This window comes from Arvicanthis niloticus, chromosome 1 (assembly GCF_011762505.2).
Source record: "Arvicanthis niloticus isolate mArvNil1 chromosome 1, mArvNil1.pat.X, whole genome shotgun sequence".
Lineage (NCBI taxonomy): Eukaryota > Metazoa > Chordata > Mammalia > Rodentia > Muridae > Arvicanthis > Arvicanthis niloticus.
Window position 1 is genome coordinate 144,648,278 of NC_047658.1, and position 18,920 is coordinate 144,667,197.

General features: G+C 43.7%; 1 protein-coding gene across 2 annotated transcripts in view; it reads right to left on the reverse strand.

The window, feature by feature from the left end:
* Window positions 1-18,920, reverse strand: part of Myof (myoferlin) — a 145,687-nt gene that overhangs the window by 47,931 nt on the left and 78,836 nt on the right. For both annotated transcript variants that reach the window (XM_034499154.2, XM_034499162.2), the window contains 8 exons: window positions 18,605-18,782; window positions 17,420-17,544; window positions 14,224-14,330; window positions 12,105-12,297; window positions 10,639-10,794; window positions 7,969-8,100; window positions 6,121-6,284; window positions 1,786-1,900 (listed from right to left, as the gene is read on the reverse strand). In XM_034499154.2, the coding sequence (XP_034355045.1) occupies window positions 1,786-1,900; window positions 6,121-6,284; window positions 7,969-8,100; window positions 10,639-10,794; window positions 12,105-12,297; window positions 14,224-14,330; window positions 17,420-17,544; window positions 18,605-18,782 (1,170 nt within the window). The remainder of the gene's footprint in view (window positions 1-1,785; window positions 1,901-6,120; window positions 6,285-7,968; window positions 8,101-10,638; window positions 10,795-12,104; window positions 12,298-14,223; window positions 14,331-17,419; window positions 17,545-18,604; window positions 18,783-18,920) is intronic.

Genomic DNA, 18,920 nt, shown 5'->3' on the forward strand with positions numbered 1-18,920 from the left:
AATTCTTGGTTTTGCAAGCTAAAATGGTCAAACATTAGTGATTTCTTATGGTCTCATTTAATATTGTTAGATGGTGCCACTTTATGAGAGTTTACTTAGGAAAAAAACAAAACAAAACAGAAACCAGATCAAGCGTTAAAATATGTGTGTTCATGATCAGAAAACGCTACCAGAGACTGATCATGTGAGGTTGAGCAAAGTTTCTACTAAGTGTTGACTTTGGCTTACATTAAAACTCAAAAGAGTTACGATGACAAAGTTCGTATGTAAAAGACATAAAGGTGGCTATACACATGGGAAATTCCCAGCCTCATTTTAGATTTTAGATTAAGAGAATGCCAAGGCAAATAGTAGCAGGTACCACTTGTCTGTGGATCAGCAAATACATTGTAGGGGGAAAGGATGGAAACAAAGTCCCCTCTTGCACTGCTGCTGCAAGTGTCTACCACTTCCCTGCAGAGCCATTTGGCAAGATAATCACAGCGCCCTTATGCACTTAGACTCTGACACAGTTCCAAGGATATTTTTCTTGACTTAAGCTTTTAGTGATTGTGTAAAAATGGTTGTTTAAAGTATTCACTTCTGCCACATCTTTTATAAACACCAAAGACGAACCAAAAGAAAAAAAACTTACCCCAGACTACCAAACCCTAAATGTCTATGAGAAAAACAACTAAATGACAATGGGGGGGCCTATGCCAAGTTCATAGCTCTGTATTTACCGTTATCAAAAGATGATCTGGAGCTGGAAAGATGGCTCAGTTAATAATTACTTCAGAAGCCCAGCAGGCATATAAAAGCCAGGAGTGAAATGACACATTTGTAACCTAGTGCTAGGGAGGAGATGAATAGATCCCAGGAACTTGTTGGCCAGACAGTCCAGTTCAGTCAGTGGGGCCCAGCTTCACTGAAAAATCCTGTCCCAAGAAAACAAGGTAGGAAGTGGTGGAGGAAGATACCCTGTATGTTGACCTTGTCTCTACATGCATGTGCACACACCTGTATGTGTGGCCCTGTGCACGTCCACATGAACATGTACACACACAGGTGCTCAAACATATCATTATGTGAAAATGCACCTTGTAGACGGATGTTATGTACAGCACACTTCTACTTAGAAGAGGAAACAATACACATGTGCATGCACTGAAACCGGCAACCGTGGTTATCCTGTGGTGGGTGGTGTGAGTGGGGAGAAGTAGTTACTTCTCACTTCCTTAAATGTTATTTGGATTTATTTTTAAAGATTTTTTTTTAAAAAAATGTGTAATTTTATTCATGGGGATATGTGTAAATATGTGCACACGTATAAGAGTACTCACAGAGGCTGCAGGAGGATATTGGATCCTATGTAGCCTCAGTACAGGTGTTTGTGAGCGCCAGTATGGGCGTGGGGAGCCCAACTCCAGTCCCTTGCAAGAGCACCAGGTACTCTTAACTGCTGAGCCATCCCTTTAGCTCCATTTTTTAAAAAAGAGTGTGTGTATGTTTGTTTGCCTGTGCATTTCTTTAAAGAGGGCCTTTCATTTGTCACGATTTTTAAAACCACTTAGATAATACATTTTTACCTAAAAAAACATGTACAACTCAAACCTTACCACATAGCACTGTCTAGTCAGAAGCCTAGTTTTTACTGTGGACGTAAGTAGTGAGCATGCACTTGCGTGGCTTCAGATGTAAATGGGAGATTATTTGGAACCGGCCGTAGCCGAAGAGCGGATGGAGCCTGCCCCATGATGCACAGCGGTGGGACAGGAGGGTCCATGTTGAGAGCAAACGGCTCACCGCATCAGTATAGGTGTCCTCTGCCTGCTTCCACTCGCCTCCAGGATAGCGATTCTCATTCTGGTAGACTTCATCAGTGAACTCCGTGTGACCTGCATCAGCCTCAGTCAGGAGGCTGTGGGCGAGAGAGGGCTCCTATTACCGAGGCGAAATGGAACCGGAGCAGCAACCCTAGCTATTGCTCCTACAGCCTGGAAGGACACCAGTTCCCTTCTTGCTTGAGCCCTTTTGGTCCCCACCCCTTACCCCCCATTCCAAATTCGACTTTGAACTCAAAGCTTTTGACATTCATTCGAAGGAGGGGGATGGTGGGGCAGTGAGACCTAAATTATAGAGGACTCTTCACATTGGCAAGGCTGCTCCTTCCTCGTAATTAAGATGGAGCCAGGGAAACCGTGCTGTGAACCGCTTCCTACAGGACCAAGAGAGTGTCTTCCACTTCTCCTTTCAGTACAGGCTTTCCAGCATTTTCTCAGTAAAACTCTTGGCTGGTAGTTCAAAGAGTAGGGAAATATTCCTCTATGGCCTATTTTAAAAAATGGAGTGGAGGCAGGCTCGAGGCAGTGTGGAAATGTGTGCCCATGGATTGCTCTCTCACCACGACATAAACTGATGGTTTCTTAGTACACAGCCAAGCCGGCTCGTTTGAGACTCCAGGCCCTCTTGGGCCCTTAAGTATTCTGTACTGACTCTTCTCCTCCTTGCCAGCTTTTGCTTGGCTTTAGAGCTACTTCAAAAACCCACAGTTGGAGCACAGAGGCTCCAACCTTGTCTTAAGTTTTCTGCCAGGGACCCTCAAATGAGGGTTCTTTTTTCCTTTCTTTCCTACCCTCCCTGAAATCAAACACTGGAGGGATATCAAAAAGCAAACGGCCCTGACCATTTGTATAAATCGAAATCATCCATCACTCCTCTGAACCCCAAAGGAGGCTAAACCCTTTGGCGGCTGTCTCTGGCATTCCAGCCTTGTGTTTTTCCAGTCACAATTCGCTCTACCTTTCCCCTGTCCTCAGCACCTTTTCCTCTGTCCAATCCAACACCTGCCTCTCCCCACAACTCACACACCAATCCACACAACTCCAAACAAAGCAAACAGTCCTACACCAGAAGCAAGGGCGTGTGGGCACTGGGTCAGGCAGAACAGCACGTTTATTTTCCTCCCACTTTAAGGTCCAAGAGGAGACTCTAAAGACCAAGCTATACATAATCAGAGACCTTACAATACAGGTCCCCAAGCTTGCCATACAAGACGGCCAGAAGAGGGAGCTCTGGAATTAATACTCAGCAACAGTTGTACTTACAGGTGATTGATTGAGATTCACTAAGCAGAGGATGAATCCCTGATTCTCCGAGTTCCGGGAATACAGGCATAGGTCACAACACCTGGATTACTCAGGACTAGAGCTCAAATCTAGGGTTTTGCACATTCCCAGCAAGCAGTCAACCTGCTGAACTGTGTCCCCAACCCTGCTGGCAATATTTAGAAATCAGGAGAAGCATTTAGCTTTCTATTCCTGTTTTTTGTTGTTTGTTTGTTTTTTGTTTTGTTTTTCAAGACAGGGTTTCTCTGTGTAGTCCTGGCTGTCCTAGAACTCACTCTGTAGACCAGGCTGGCCTCAAACTCAGAAATCTGCCCACCTCTGTCTCCCAAGTGCTGGGATTAAAGGCGTGTGCCACCACTGCCTGGCTTGTTCCTCTGTTTTTTTTTTTATTTTGGAGAGTATTGAGAGTAAAACCCAGGACCTTGAGCACGTGAGGCAAGCAATGAACCACCAAGATAAATTGTCTCCAGTACATATGTCTTTTCTTTTTAATAACAACTTTGGAGATGTAATTCACACAACACATAATTCACCTCTTTGACACATACTCCCTAATGTTTTTTAAAGACGGGCAAGCATGACTGAACGTTGGCTTGCGTGCCCTGTCATTTGCAGGAATCTGTGCCTTTGGACAAGTACTTAATCTCTCTAGATCTCCGTCTCCTCATTTGCAAAGTGAAGATCATATTTCTTGTTTGGAGGTAGTTCTCCATGGATTTATTGTGTCTCTTTACATCCTGCCTGCTGAGCACTGTTGGCCTTTGTGATGAGTTCGCTTCTCCACAATGCTAGATGGGGAATGGTCATCAAAGATAGGGATTGTGTCTTTGCCTAGAGCAAGGGGCCAGTGTGTTGCCATGCTCATTCTGAAAGAACTGAGGTCTGAAATCCAGGCTTCCCCTCCTCAACACAAGCCCACTGCAGGTGCAAACATCATCTGGCCCTCTTCACATCACTCAGTGGGAGGAGCATAGTGAACCACAGAAAATGCTAACATTCAACCATTTACTCTTGATGTGGGCAACTAAAGTCCTTTGCCTCTGAACCAGGAGTCTTGTGTCCTCTTGCCATGATGTAGGAAATGGTGGCCAGTGCAGATATCCTTCAGATTTTTTTTCTTCAAGAAATAGTTTTTCTGTATAGTCCTGGCTGTCCTAGAACTCATTGTATAGACTAGGCTGGCCTCGAACTCAGAGATCTGCTGACCTCTGCCTCCCAAGTACTTGGATTAAAGGCATGTGCCACCACTGTGCAGCTGCCTATCTGGGAGGACTGTAGTTACGAATGAATTAGATGTTATTCAGCACACTGCCTACTAGTGTCTGGTCTCAAGAAATTCCTTCTCCTAAAAGTCTGGCATTTAGACAAAAGCCAACATTCATTCCGGGACTTGAGAAAATAGTCCCTACTTGCTAAGAGGAGTCATTGTCCTTTCCTCTGGCAAAAGGGACCTATGACTCATCTATTAACATATTAGCGGATGAATTTAAAAATGAGATTAGGATATGATGCTGTTAAGGTAGAGGAGAAGGTTTGTGACGGAGAGCATGGATAGAGGCTCCTGAATGAACCAGACTAAACCAGGCTGGGGGTGGGATGGGGTGGTTAAAGGCAGAGGGAGAAAAGAAGAGAGAGGAAGAAAGAGAAAAGGGGAGGCAGGTAAGAGAGGAGCCTTGAATCAAGTGGCCAAGCAACCAGGAGACAAAAAAGACCAACATGGACAAAATGGCTGGATTATATAGGAATCAGAGAAGCTGGGGGAAGGGAAGCCCTGCTCTGAGCTGGAGAGTCTAGGGTCAGAGCAGGGTATGACAGCCATGTTAATTCTGTAACAGGTAGATTCTGAGAACCTAGCAGCCAGAATCCCCTTTGATATGTTAAATAGGCACCTCAGCTATTTGTTTGGGGTTTGATATCTAATACAGAGCACATTTGTAATGGCTGTAGAGCCATATCTAGATCGAAGTGTAGACAACATTGCATGGGGGATCGAATCTATAGCCTTGTTCCTGAGAGGGCAGTAGTCTATCACTGAGTTACATACCCACTAGTCTCCATGACTGGTTTTTACTTTGTCTTTTGAGACTAGGTCCTGCTAAGTTGCTGAGCTTGGACTTAGTCTGCTCTCCAGGCAGACTTGGAAAGAGCAGTCCTCCTACTTTAGCCCCTGAGCAGGCAGGCTTTACAGACCTGCACCCTACATTTCCTTAGGTGCCTCTTACTCTTGTCTTTTGGGACTGATGGTATCTTCCAACTTCCTGTAAGTTTCTATGGACTTAGTCCTATCAGTGGGTAAAATTATATTGATAAGGATGATTATGGAGGGGCTGGGGAGATGGTCCAGTGGGTAAAATCTCCAGCCAGCACTCAAGCCTGACAGCCTGAGCTGGATTCCAAGAACCCACTAAAAAGCTGGATGTGGTGATGTACAACAATAATCCCAGCATCCCTAAGGTGAGCTGGAAGGCAGAGACAGGAAGCAGTGTACCATCTAGCCTGGACACAGGAACAAAAATAGCAGAAATGGAAGACTCTGGCTCAACAAGGTATAAGGTGAGAACTGACTCTTAAAAGATGTCTTCTGATGTTCACATGTATGCTATGATATGCATGCACCTGCACAAACAAACACATACACACACGTATAGACATGCATGTGTGCTATGGCTGCATGTACCTGCACAAACACACATAGAGGTATAGATATACACACATAGGAACATACACACATGCCCAGACACACATACACACACATATGTACAAACATACATGTCTGCTATGGCATGCATGCACCTGCACAAACACACACATACATACAGACACATACACAGACACACACAGGTACACACACACACACATACAGACACACACACACAAATGCACAGACACATAAACACATACATGTACAGACATACATACATGTGTACAGTCAGACAGACAGACCCCCCCCCCCACACACACACATACACACACTCCTAAACAAAACAAGTGACACAGAAATTCAAACACTCACCTTCGTTCAGGGTCAACCACCCAGTCTCCTTCCCACTCCCAGCCTTTGGGAGGTAAAAAGAATTCTCTTTTGAGTTTTATTTTTCCTGTGACATCAGAGAATTTATGGCGTCCCACCAGTCCAGAGGTGCCCCACTTCCCAAACATGAGGGCCTGGTTTTCATACTGTTAAAAACAGACACAGTTGGACAATCGCTATCAGGGAAAGAGAAAGCAAGTCAGCTGTGAAATCCAGGTCTATACAGGACTGAGGCCAGATAATCACAGAAAGCAAAAAGTTATATGCCCCTTAAAAATATGGACCTAAACTTGGGGTCTGCCAGTGGTTAGGCAACTTTGGATGAGTCACTCATCTTCCTAAGATTCAGTGTGCTCATCTGTAAACTGGGCACAGCACATTTCTTACACTTATTTTAGAATTTATGTGTGCACATGGCTGTGAGTGTGTTCTGCAAACAGGGATGCATCTTGCGAGTTGTTTCTGTTATCGGAGTGATATTAAACAGGAGGGTGGCATCACAATATCCACAACAATTCTCACGTGTGTGCATTTTGTAGAGTTTTCTTGTATGTTCACTGCTTAGATCTGAGCACATTTCTCCATAGAAATAATTAATTGGTGGTCTTACTACCCCAGGCAGTTCACAAGGAATATATCAGAACTATGATTCTTTTATGGGGCCTTCCAGGCTGAGTCTCTTCTGGACTATGGCAGGTAGAACAAGAACTTCCTGGAAAGCAGTGGATGACTCTGGTTTGCAGTGTGTTCATTTCTAAGTTAAGAAAACTTGTTATAATTATTTGTATGTGCAAGCCCTGACAACTTTTGGTAGTGGGTTTTTTGTTTGATCATGTGGGTCCCAGGGATTGATCTGGGGTAATCAGCTTCAGCTACAAGCACTTGTAACCACTGAGCTGTCTCACCACCCTGGCCATTCCCTTCTAACTCAGAATGTATAAACCCACATTGGTCTGATCTTCATGTTCTCAATCATGGAATGAGGTGAGACTTCCCAGGGTGGTGGGTGTCCCTGTTTGGTCCCAAACTCATATGTCTATTTATCTGATGTTGACTCTATTGAGAAAATGAGTTGCTCAAGGCACAAGTAAGTTTTTGCCTACAAAGGGAGGCAGGAAATGTGACTATGTGCCTGATGCATCAGAGCAAGAGCTTAATAGTATAGTCTCAGGTGCTGGTTTGAGCCTGAAAGGGAAGTACTCCTAAATGGTCATCACAAGGAACCATGAAACGAGGGTGTGCATGGCAAGGGTACAGAGTAGAGGAACAAGGTTTTCTCGTCTACTCTGCTTGGAGGCCAGCATGACACTAACAAAATCCAAGCACAAGCCTCAGCATGGACAACAGTGCTTCACTAAGAGTGGAGGTCGTGACCTTCAGTGGCTTTGGGGGGTGTGGTCGTGAGATAGCCACACTAGGACAGGATAGTAGGAGGTATTCATGGACAGGCACATGTGAAGTACCCCCAAAGACAACCAGAAACACGTGTATATGCATATATGTGCATGCTATTTAGCGTGTCTCATGTTGGCACCAATACGAACAACTGATATTGGTTCTGGCGCCACAAGCAGGAGAAGCATCCATTTTCAAGGTCACCAGCTGGTGGTTGGTCACCTCTTTGAATTATCTCACAAAGTGGGTAGCTACTCTGGAGTGTTCCACTGTGGATAACCCTCAGGCAGGGGGGTGAGGGAGGTAGGGTGGGGGGTGGGGGGTTGCTTCTTCTCATCTGTCAGACTAAGATTCTTTTGGAGGCATTTCAGGTGGTAGTGATGACAGCTATAGGTAGGTAAAAAGAGAAGAAGACAGGTCTGTCACCAAAGGTACCATTTCAGCAAAGACGGTGAATGCGCCTTCGGCGAAGCTGTTGAACTTCTTTTCCACAGCACTTAAACCCAGCCAGATGTTCACTCGCAATTCCACAGGCACTTTGGGCCCGTTGGTTTTTTCTTGTGGATACTGTGGATAAACAACAACATTTTAGGTGACATGGGACAGACACCACATAAACTGTGACATACGTTAAAGCCTAAAGCATGCTCAACCTCTACCCTTTGCTCCACCAGACTGAGTTTGTCTTTGCTTTGGTTAAAACGGACAAAGGACCCTACAGCAAAGGCCGAAACAGCAGCTAAAGCAGTAAGTTCCATGCAGCCCTTCAGCGTGCCTGCTCTTTCCCAGCTCTCTGGCTCACTTCTGTCCTCAGAAGTATCTTTTTCTTTATTGAGAAACTGTCTCTAATTCAGTCAGTCAGCCAACCAATCAAAGTGCGAGCCATAAATTCCTGCCTGTCCCAGAGACCATTTCAGGAGGTCTACAAGAGAAGAAGACTCTCTCTAACAGCATCAGTGTGAGATTTGTCTTCTTTGATATGTTGACATTTGTGCAGATGGGACAGTGACATCCCACTGCCCCCACCAGTAGTAAGAGTACTCAGCTGTCAGGTACAGAAGATGAGATGTTTCAGTTCCACTAAAGAATTCTTGTGACTTAAACAAACAAACAAACAAAGAACTACAAAATTATACTGGATTTTTAAAACCCAGTATAGATGACTAGTTTTGTTAAATCCCCACCCTTGGGTGTTTGGCTTCTTAATCCTTGGTGTATAAAAGCGAAAGTTCTCACTGGTCACCTCACACATTAGCATGTGACAACTGTCTTGACAAAAAGCTCTGTTATAAATTGACCTAAAGGGGTGTGTGTATGTGTGTGTGTGTGCTCGCCCTTGGGTGTTGAAACAAAGTCTCCTGTATCCTGTGTTTGTTTTTCTATTTTAATTTCTATTGCAACACATACTGCAGGATGGAAGCCATATAAACAAAAGCCCTTTGCAGTCTTAAATGTTTTTAATGTTACAAAGAGATACCCAGATACCCAGAGTAAAAAAAAAAAAAAAGAAAAGAAATTGCTGAACCAAAAGACTTTGAAAACTAGATAATGAGGATTAAAATGAGGTCAATAAATACATAGTTTCTTTTTTGTTTGTTTGTTTTTTGTTTTTCGAGACAGGGTTTCTCTGTAATCCTGGCTGTCCTGGAACTCACTCTGTAGACCAGGCTGGCCTCCAACTCAGAAATCCGCCTGCCTCTGCCTCCCAAGTGCTGGGATTAAAGGCATGTACCACTACCGCCCCGCAAATACATAGTTTCTTAAAAGCATCTTTTCTGTTTATCCACCAGATTCTGAAACCTAACATGAAACACAGCCCTTGGGCCTCTTTCTCAGGTTTCTTGTGAAGCTTTATTTGCTAATAAGCTACTGACAGCAGCTATAATTGTGGTGCGAGGTCAGCCTCATCCTGTAGGGCATTCGGAAGAAGATGATCATTCCGACACTGTTTGCAGCCTCCCAGTTAAAAAGCAACGTTAACAGATTAGAAGTCAGTAGACAGCCCCTTGTTTTAGAGAGCACACTGCCTTGACTCAGCCTTTTCTCTTTTTAAAAATTGATAATTCTTTCTGAAATCCAAGGAGCTCCTGTTGGGGTAGGATAGGATGTCAATGCATGCCAACGGGAGCTATGCTGAGTTCTTTGATGTGGCCCTAGGCCTCTGTCAGTTTTCCAAGACACTCCCAGAGAAGTTCTTCATGAGAAGGGGGTATTCTAGGATGGAGTCCTAGTAGTGATTATCAAAACTTTCCTATATTAGAGAGCCTTTTGTTTGTGATGGCTGATAATGGCTGTCAACTTGACAGGATCTGAACCAACTAAAAGTCAAGATGCTAGGCATTCCTGTGAGGCATTTTCTTGATTGTATCATTTGAAGTATAAAACTATCTTAAATGTGGGCAGTATCTGCTGGTAGCAGCCCAGATAAAGGAGACAGAAGAAAACTCGTCTCTTTTTGCCTGCTTGCCTTCACTTTGGCTGGCAAGTTCATCAACTTTGCTGCTGCTGCTGAGTCCCTAATATTAGGACTCAGCCTCCAGCTTCCAGTGGAAACTGAAGACCAGTGGCTCTCTAGGAATCCTCCGAGCCTTCAGTGCCAAACTGAGAATGTTTAGCATCCAGCCTCACAGACTAATCAGTTTCTAAGTTCTTGCCTTTCTGTTTGAGACATCCATTGTTGAGCCACTCAGACTATATCATATAAACCAATGTAATAAATCCCCTCTTAATGTGTATTTATTCTATCTGTCTGTTCTAGAGAACCTTGAACCACAACTGGCTATACCACCTTTTCTCCCTAAACACCAATCAGCATCAATGGAAGAAATGTATTGCTTATATGAGACACTAAGAGTAGAAAGTTCATGTCAAAAAGCAAATGGCGTCATGTTACTATTAATGTCAGAGACATCTAGAAAGATGTCTGTGGTTGAATGCCAGCCACCCTCGTGTCATGATAAAAATTACAGCCCCAGAAGAAGAGACCAGAACACGTTAGAATTGATCTTACACATCTTAGCTATACAAAAGGTAGACCGTTACAAAGCAACCCCTCCTTCAGAAGAGAAATTTGCATGTATTTCCCATCACAGAATGAAGGGATACCTTCAGAAAGATGGTTTGAGTTTTGCCACAGTATTTTCCAGAGGCGTTCCCACCACTGGTGGAGTACAAGACTTGGTGGGCAGGGATTCGTGCATAAGCCAGTCTTTTCTCTCCACGGATCATCCAGATGATAATGTCAGGCATACTGTTCTGAGGCTGGGCAATGGGTCAGATGGGAAAGAAAGCAAACATGAGTTTACACGTGAAGAGACTGGAGAAATAGCACTAGGCTAGACACTAGGGGCTGTGGTTAAGACCATGTCTCAGAGTCGGGAGGCACTCATCTATAGTAACACTGTGATTACTCGGAGCTAAGAGATGGGTTGTGGGTAGCCAGGGGAGCAGAAGGAGAGGCACAGGGGAGCAAGAAGAGGTGTAACCCTCTCTGATCTGAAAGGTATTTTAGAAAATACCCTCTGCCTCTCAAGCATCACTTGAAGAAAGCCATCAGTAGCTTTATTCAGAAAGCTCTCGTCAGGAACCTTGAAGCAGCCATCCACTGCTATGGTGGGTATGTTTGAACATGCTCCTCAAGGTTGTATGTCTGAGGCTTTATTTGTGCCATTATAGCAGGAGTGGGTTAGTTATCATATGAACAGGCATTGTGTGAGAGCAGGCCCAGTCCCAGCTGCATTCTGTTTCTCTCTCTCTCTCTCTCTCTCTCTCTCTCTCTCTCTCTCTCTCTCTCATTTCCCTACTCATCTCCAGTGATATAAAACAATAAAAAAAAATCATTGTCAGATTTAGGTCTCTCATCTTGAGAGTCCCTGCGTCTAGAACTGTAAGAAAAAACAAAAAACAAACCTCTGCTCTTTATAACCTTTCCAGCCTGTGCTATTCTGTTACAGCATCACAGAAGAAACTAAGACACTACCCTAGATACTCAAAGGACAGGAGGCATCTGTTTACTCTTGTTCTTTCAGCCATGGAGGTACAGGGTATCCCATGGACATTTATCCAGCACCGACTGTATACCCCACACTGTTCTGTCCTTTTTTACGATCATCTTCCCTCAACAGTTCTACGACATAAGTACTGTGTTTTTCTCCATTTTCCTCATAGGAGAAATAGGCTGACGTGAGTTGAAGAGATTACCCAAGGTCACACATGATTTAATATTTAAATCCAGGCTTATCCCATCCATACTACAGTGACATTTTAATTCTCTGCATTGTGTTCTACTATCCCATCACACAAAATAGTCCACAACAGCAGTGTGAACATGATGCTTTTCCTGCAGGTTCCTCTGGAACCCAACTCAAAATTCAGGTGACTTTCACCCCAATCCTTAGTGGCCTCCTCAGCCCACTAAGTCCTTGGTTTTTATTATTGATCAGATCCAACCCCAGTTGCAGATATAGCAGATGCTCCACCCACCACCTGCCCCACCCACCACCTGCCCCACCCTTCCTGTCTTCCGGCAGAATCCCTCTGGAAACAAATGACGGCGTCATTCCAAGGTCTACCTCTTCAGTAAGCTGCATTAATTTATCGAGCCACTCCTCGATCTCCAACAAGGTGGATTTCACATCTGTGGCTTCAGATCTCATCCTCAGAGCTGCCTCGTGTATCTGCGAGAGAAACCTGGACCGCAACTTTTGGATCTGAGTATCCAAAACTGTGACGTTGGCTTTTCCCTCAGTGACAGGCAAGGTGTATCTATAAGAACAGGAGAGAGGAGAAACGAAACCTAAGAATGACATTCTAGGCTTCAAAACTAAGTTCACTCACATCTGCCCACATGTTTAATGTTTGTCTGCATGCCATTTCACGTAGATTGAAATGAGAGCAATCTCCTGATTCTACAGGGGCTGCTTGGTTTAAACTGTAGTTGAGGATATCTCTGTGGCATTGGCAGAACAGAAAAGACAACAAAAATTTGAAAGTGGCAAAGTCTAAATATCCCCACCGCCATCATCTTTATCACTGTTGTTCTCTCAGAAGGTTCTCAGAGAGTTCCAGAAGACAGGAAGAATCACTTGTATAGGAAAATTTCCAGCCAAGTTAATACTCTCCAAGAAAAGCAGGGATGGCTGAGCAAGTGACACAGATTAGCCCCTGCCAGCTGTGTTTCCCTCTCACCCTGGCAGTAGGTGAGACCTCAGGGTAAGACTGTCACCAGTACCAGAAAATTCGATTCATATTGTCCCCACTTAGAATTTACCATCATTTGCATGCCACCCACTCCTTATATGAAGGATATCCTAGCATGGATTTCCTCAAACGTGGAATTTCCTGCGACATAACATTTAGAAAGACGCCAGCTTGCTTCTCTGAAGACAGCCTGTGTTCTCATGCCTGTGCGTTCTTCGGCAAATCCCACAGTTCACAGGCATTTTCCAAGTGAAAGCTGTAACTGCATGTTTTTGTTTGATTTCATTAACGATTGTGGCAGCACGTGTATAAAGGGTTAAGATCCCGCGGTGGCCACGTAAGGCAAAAATTCATGGGAATGCTGTTGAACTAGGAAGTCACACTTGAGCCCTTTGAAAGTGAGAAGCTGGTCGTGAAAGGAGCACAAGGGCTAAGTCGGTAAATCATTCTCAGTGGCACAGGCCTCCCTTCTTTCTTATTAAGAGGTAGCTCCTTAGGATCCCCAAGTCTCTCAGTGTGAGCTTTGAGTGCTCAGGAAGCACTCTGACTTAAGCTGCTCGTCAATGACCTGACAAACCACTAGGAGGCGCAAGAGGATGGCGTGACCTAGCCGGGGGAAATGTCTGTTTCCTGGGAGAGAGCAGAGAGCCAGTACTCCATGCTCTTTTCTTTTTGACCTTCCCTGTCCCCGGCTTTATTAGCCAATATTTAGAATGAGGTCGGAGTGAGTCACTTTCCCTTTTGATTTCTAAATGCCAGAAGATCTGAGTTACTTCTTCAAGTCACAGCTATGAAATGTCCACTGGCTAAGTCTTTGTACTGGCTACATCTAACCTGGCTTGGAGTGTGTGTGTGTGTGTGTGTGTGTGTGTGTGTGTGTGTGTGTGTGTGTGTGTGTGTGTTGCTGCTGCTGCTGCTGTTTCTTGTCTATTTCTTAGCATATAATGAATGTGCACATCATCCTTGTTTAGGGGCCGTTCTAACTATCTCTTTTACTCCTCTTATAGTGTTAAATGTTTCTGAAGGAGTGCAGTGCTTGAAACACTTAGTAACAACAACAACCAGCTATTTCTAAAGACATGAATTAGGAACATTGTTCTGAGTGGTGGAAGCCATGTTCCTATCTCTCTGTGGAAGTCAGGAGTCCTTCTTCAGGGGAGTAGCTCAGGTTATTTCTCCTCCCTCTCTTCCACCCCACCCCCCACCCCACACACACACCTTTTGCCTCAGGCTGCTGGGCCACCTTCCCAGAGTCCAGACTAGGCTTCCCTGGGCTACTTTAGACTAGGCCCCAAACTAGAAAATGGAGATTTTCTGGGTGATTGGGAGGCTTCTCCTGGGGTGGGGTGAGACTTTCAAGAAGCCCAAAACAATGCTCAAATGCATTTTTTTTTTTTTTCAGAGAAATACTTGGCAAGATTCGAGAAGCACTTACAGTCTTAGAATTCAGGGCATGCTGGGGATGTGGAGATAAGAAGAGGATTACTGTACCTCGTGTCTTCTATAACTTCATCTATCAGTTTCAGCCACACCTCCGCCAACTGGTTTGCAGGAATTTTACCTTGGATCCCTGATTTTACAGCCTCTATGTTTGATTGCTGAGGAATCAAGAAAGAGAAGAGATAACTGATAACTCTGTCATTATACCCAAGAAAGCATTATTTCCAAGGCAGGGTAGGGAGTGGGTACAGGGGTAGGGACATAAAAAGATTTAGTTACAGAAAGCCAGAGGGCTTTGTTTCTCACTTGGTAATATTTACCAAAGCGATGTGCTATTTACTCTTATTCAAAATGCAATCGACACTGATAAGTTTAAGCAATAGAGAAAACCTTGTCTTGTATCTTGACCTTTGGAACCATGTAAATATTTTATGTACTCCAAAAGTAAACAGAAAGAACCCATCAGGAATAGGTTGAGGGAACCCTCAGAAGGATATACGTGGAAACAGTATGGACTCAGTTATATTTCAGATGGATAGTTGAACTAACCCATGTAACCTATGAAAATAGCATTCTGACTATCTATCCTTAGTTACAAGGCAAAGGCAATCCAACTGTATCAAACTCCAATCAGTAGGCTTGTTGTTCACAGTGGCTGACGTATGGAGTTTAAGTTTGAACAACTGAATGATTACAGTTAGGATGGCAGAAGCTGGCGTCTCACTGGAGGAAAGATAGACTAAGTCCTTGGTGGTAGATTAAAATCGGAGGCACCATTCTGGCCTTCAATATTCTAACAGATATAAAAATAATGTGTATGTATGGACGTGCACATGCATGTGAGTGTGACCATAAATTTCTTGGCTGGCAAGACCTGTAAGCAACAATATACCAGTAGCTGCGAGCACTCCAGGATTCAGATTTTGTTTTTCAAATGTCACTTCCTATTTAAACAACCAAAACCTCTTAGAGAAATGGTTATTTCAGGGCTGGAGTTGAGAAAGCACAAGCTAAGCCCAGAACATGCTGATATACTCGAGCATCTGCCAAGAGAGAGGGGAAGGGAGTGCCCGTCGTGCCGAGCCAAAGTCTTGCTCATGGAAAGCCACTCCTCTTTAAGACTAGCCTGAGCTCACACAACTTGGTCAGTGGAGGGAGATGAGGAGAAGAACCAGGGCAAAAAAACCCTGAAGAATGTTCCCAACATAACTAGAAAAAAAGTTTGGCCATTTCTCCACCAACTCTCTTGAGGAAGGGAATTGAAAACTAATAAAAAAAAATATTGTATTTTGGTTTAGAGAGATGGCTCAATGGTTAAGAGCACTGACTGCTCTTTCAGAGGTCCTGAGTTCAAATCCCAGTAACCACATGGTGGCTCACAACCATCTGTAGTGGGATCTGATGCCCTCTTCTGGTGTGTCTGAAAACAGAGATAGTGTAATCATACACATACAATAAATAAATCTAAAAAAAAATTGCATTTCAAGTTCAATTTTATTTTTACAAATATTAATTTTAAATTTTTAAAAATTAAAATGTATAAATGTTAATTTTAAATTTTTCATTTTTTTATTTTATGTGCACAGGTGTTTTGCCTACATGTATGTCTGTGCACCACACATATGCCTGGTGCTTTTGGAGACCAAAATAGGGCAACAGATCCCTTGGAATGGGAGCTATAGGTGGTTGTGAGCTGCCATGTAAGTTCTAGGAAGGGAACCCAGGTCTTCTGGAAGAGCAGCAAGCACTCTTAGTCACAGAGCTATCTATCCACCCCTCTTGATTATCTTTACTAAATGGGAAATTACACTGAAGTTCAGTTACCCTTCTGTATTGGTGCTCCTACCCCCTACCCATGGAGACATGCCCATGGTCTGCGATGCTCTCCGAAGCTGTCAGCAAAACAAAACCAAAGTGACGGCTGTGAGCGGCATGTTCAATCTGGAGCTGATCGCTCCACACTGGTGATCACTTGCTGCCTGTGAGGTTCAAGACTATCTTCCCAGCTCTGTAAAACTCAATGATTTCAATTTCCCCAATGCTACCATGTCCCTCACCACAGGCAGAAACCGGACTGTGACTTTGGAACCTAATAAGAACCTGGCACATGCCTTGTTGCTAGTCTTGAGGGCATCAGCCAGGACATTCATGTGCACCATTTTGGTGGTATAGAAAGATGGTAGAAATATGTACATCTCTGATATAAAGCTGCCTGCATATCAAAAAGCAGTATTTTTACTTTGCTATAGGGTTTTTCATCGGATATTTTCTCATACATCTTGACCTAGCACTTATAAAAATAATATTAATGCAAACTGAAATTATTTTGTTCTTAACTTATTTCAATCACATATTGATGAGGTTAATGTGATATTTCCATACATATGAGATGGATTGATTATGTCCAAATGCCCCTTTCCCCACACTCTAAATTAATATTAATGCCAGATAGATTTTACCCATACCCGATAGAAATAGTTTGGCATCTTAAATTAAGTAGAAATGTCTCAAATGTGGCACCCTTCTCCTCACTATTGTAGCCTACCAATGTCAAGAAGACAATCATATGTCTGTTCTTATGCAACTCTACCAGAGGGACCCCCAACCTCCTCCAGGCTTCAGAGAAGTTCCCCTACTCTGAAGCAAGAGCAGAGACTAGCAGACCTAGTTCTTCCCATAGCAGAAATTATCTCTGTAATAAGAGCAAAGTTGTACAAGTTGCACGGGGCTATCGGAACAAAGCATCCTTTATATGCAAATCAGGTTAACATCACACATTCCCTTTCATCTGTCCTCCAGCCTTCTGCATCCTCTTGTCTTTCTCAGTAAGAAAGCCTTTATCCTGGCATGTGCTCACACAAACCCAAGACTAGACTTCTTTGTGGTTGGGGTAACTGTACAATTGGAATTCTGGTGAATGGGAAGTGAGCAGAAATTTGGATATGACTTCTGGGTTTTCCTAATGAGAGACTCATGGTTTTTCCTCTTCTTAGGCTGGAGGGTGGATGTCCTGGTGAGCTGTCTCCATGGGATGGACTGAGGTAACTCATTAGTAAGGGGTAGAATGATCCGGGGGGGAAAGAGCCTGGGCACCAGTATCAGTGAACTTCTACAAGCTCCAGACCTTAATTGTTGGTAAATTGCTCTACTGTGTGTTTAGGATCTTGTGCTACCATTGCCAAGTTTGCATACTACCCCGTGCTTACCTTACTGTCGGCTAAAAGGAAATGCTGGACAGATAACTCACCAGCCGTTCTGCCATGACTAGGAGAGTGTTCACTGCATCCAGGCGATGACTAATATCCTCCCAGTAGGAAGTCAGGGTGACAACGGGCTTTGTGTGGGCCCAAGGTAAGTAGTAATAGTAGTTCCCTGATATGGAATGTCAGGAGTCAGTGAACATGGACACTTGAAGTAGACAACGTACTTGTTCCATAGATGTGTAGACAGAGCTACCCATTAATCCACAGGCCTCGGGAATGGTCTTGGCTAAGGTTTGTTTGCTGTTATGGGAGGTGGAAATTAAACTCAGGGCCTCATAAAAGCTAGGACAGTTCTCTCCTGCTGAGCCACACCCGGGCACTGTCTGACACATCAATTTTAATCAGGCAAGCCACAGAGGAATAGATGGTTCATTCATCTGTTTTGTAAATCTTTCCAAAACACCAGCAAACCGAGGACAACCATCTCAGGATCTAGTTGCGGTTCAGGATCACGCAGCTGAACATCCATGATGGTTATATCGTATGGCATTGTAGAGAGCACTGGAGGTTAGATTCACTGTTTCTCCATGAAAACTGTTCTTTTAAATTGTTGCTTTTGCTGGAAGAAGAGCAACCCTACCCCACACCCTGTTCTTTGCAAACCTCGGTGGGGTTGGCATTACTCAGAGTCTTTCTGTAATCAAGACTAAATGCTTCACATTTTCTAGGGCATTTTATGTTTTAAATCAGCTTGTACAAAAAAAAATTAGGTAAAAATATAGCGATTCTGTTGGACTGTTTATGTGTATACATCAACACACAATTAAAAAGAAAAATGAAATCTTTTAAAAGAGAACTAAGTGACAGCACTGGGTAAGTACTAGTGAAAACCAGAAGCCTGGCTTTTCCAGTGTCTGAGCCAGTGTGAGATCATTGTCAACTATCGAATCTAAGGGGGATTTGCACATGGTGGGGTACAGCTGCTTTAGGGAGTGTGGTATTTAGTGGGGTCATCGTCTTGGGATTTTATGAGCTCTGGTATCCAGCCTGGGACACTGGCCCATGGGTTTACCACTCTTGTGGGTACCTAAAGTCCAATACTCTTTCTTAAGTTAACTAATGAGATGTTGGGGATAACGACCATCAGAGTGTAAATACGGTACACGCTTCTTGTCCTGAAGTGTCCCCACTGTAAGCATGAATAAGAGAGAACTTCACACCAGTCTTACCATCAAATACTGCACGGCTGTACTGAGTTGTTGATGCCAAAGGTTTACAGGTTGAATCAAACTTGTTGCCATAGTTCCCAATGCTGACCTCAAACTGAATGGCCTCACCAACATCTTGCAACATGGTGGCTGAATGGAACACAGCGGACAGGCTGTACTTCCGCCTTCGCTGGTATTTCTAAAAAGTAGGAATGGGTATAAGGTTCAGTACCATTTCATGTGTCTGTATTTATATGTATTTATATATCTGTATTCCAGCAGATGAAATTGTAAGCCTAGTTAATTAGTGCTGTATGAAATGTCACAGGGCTATGTT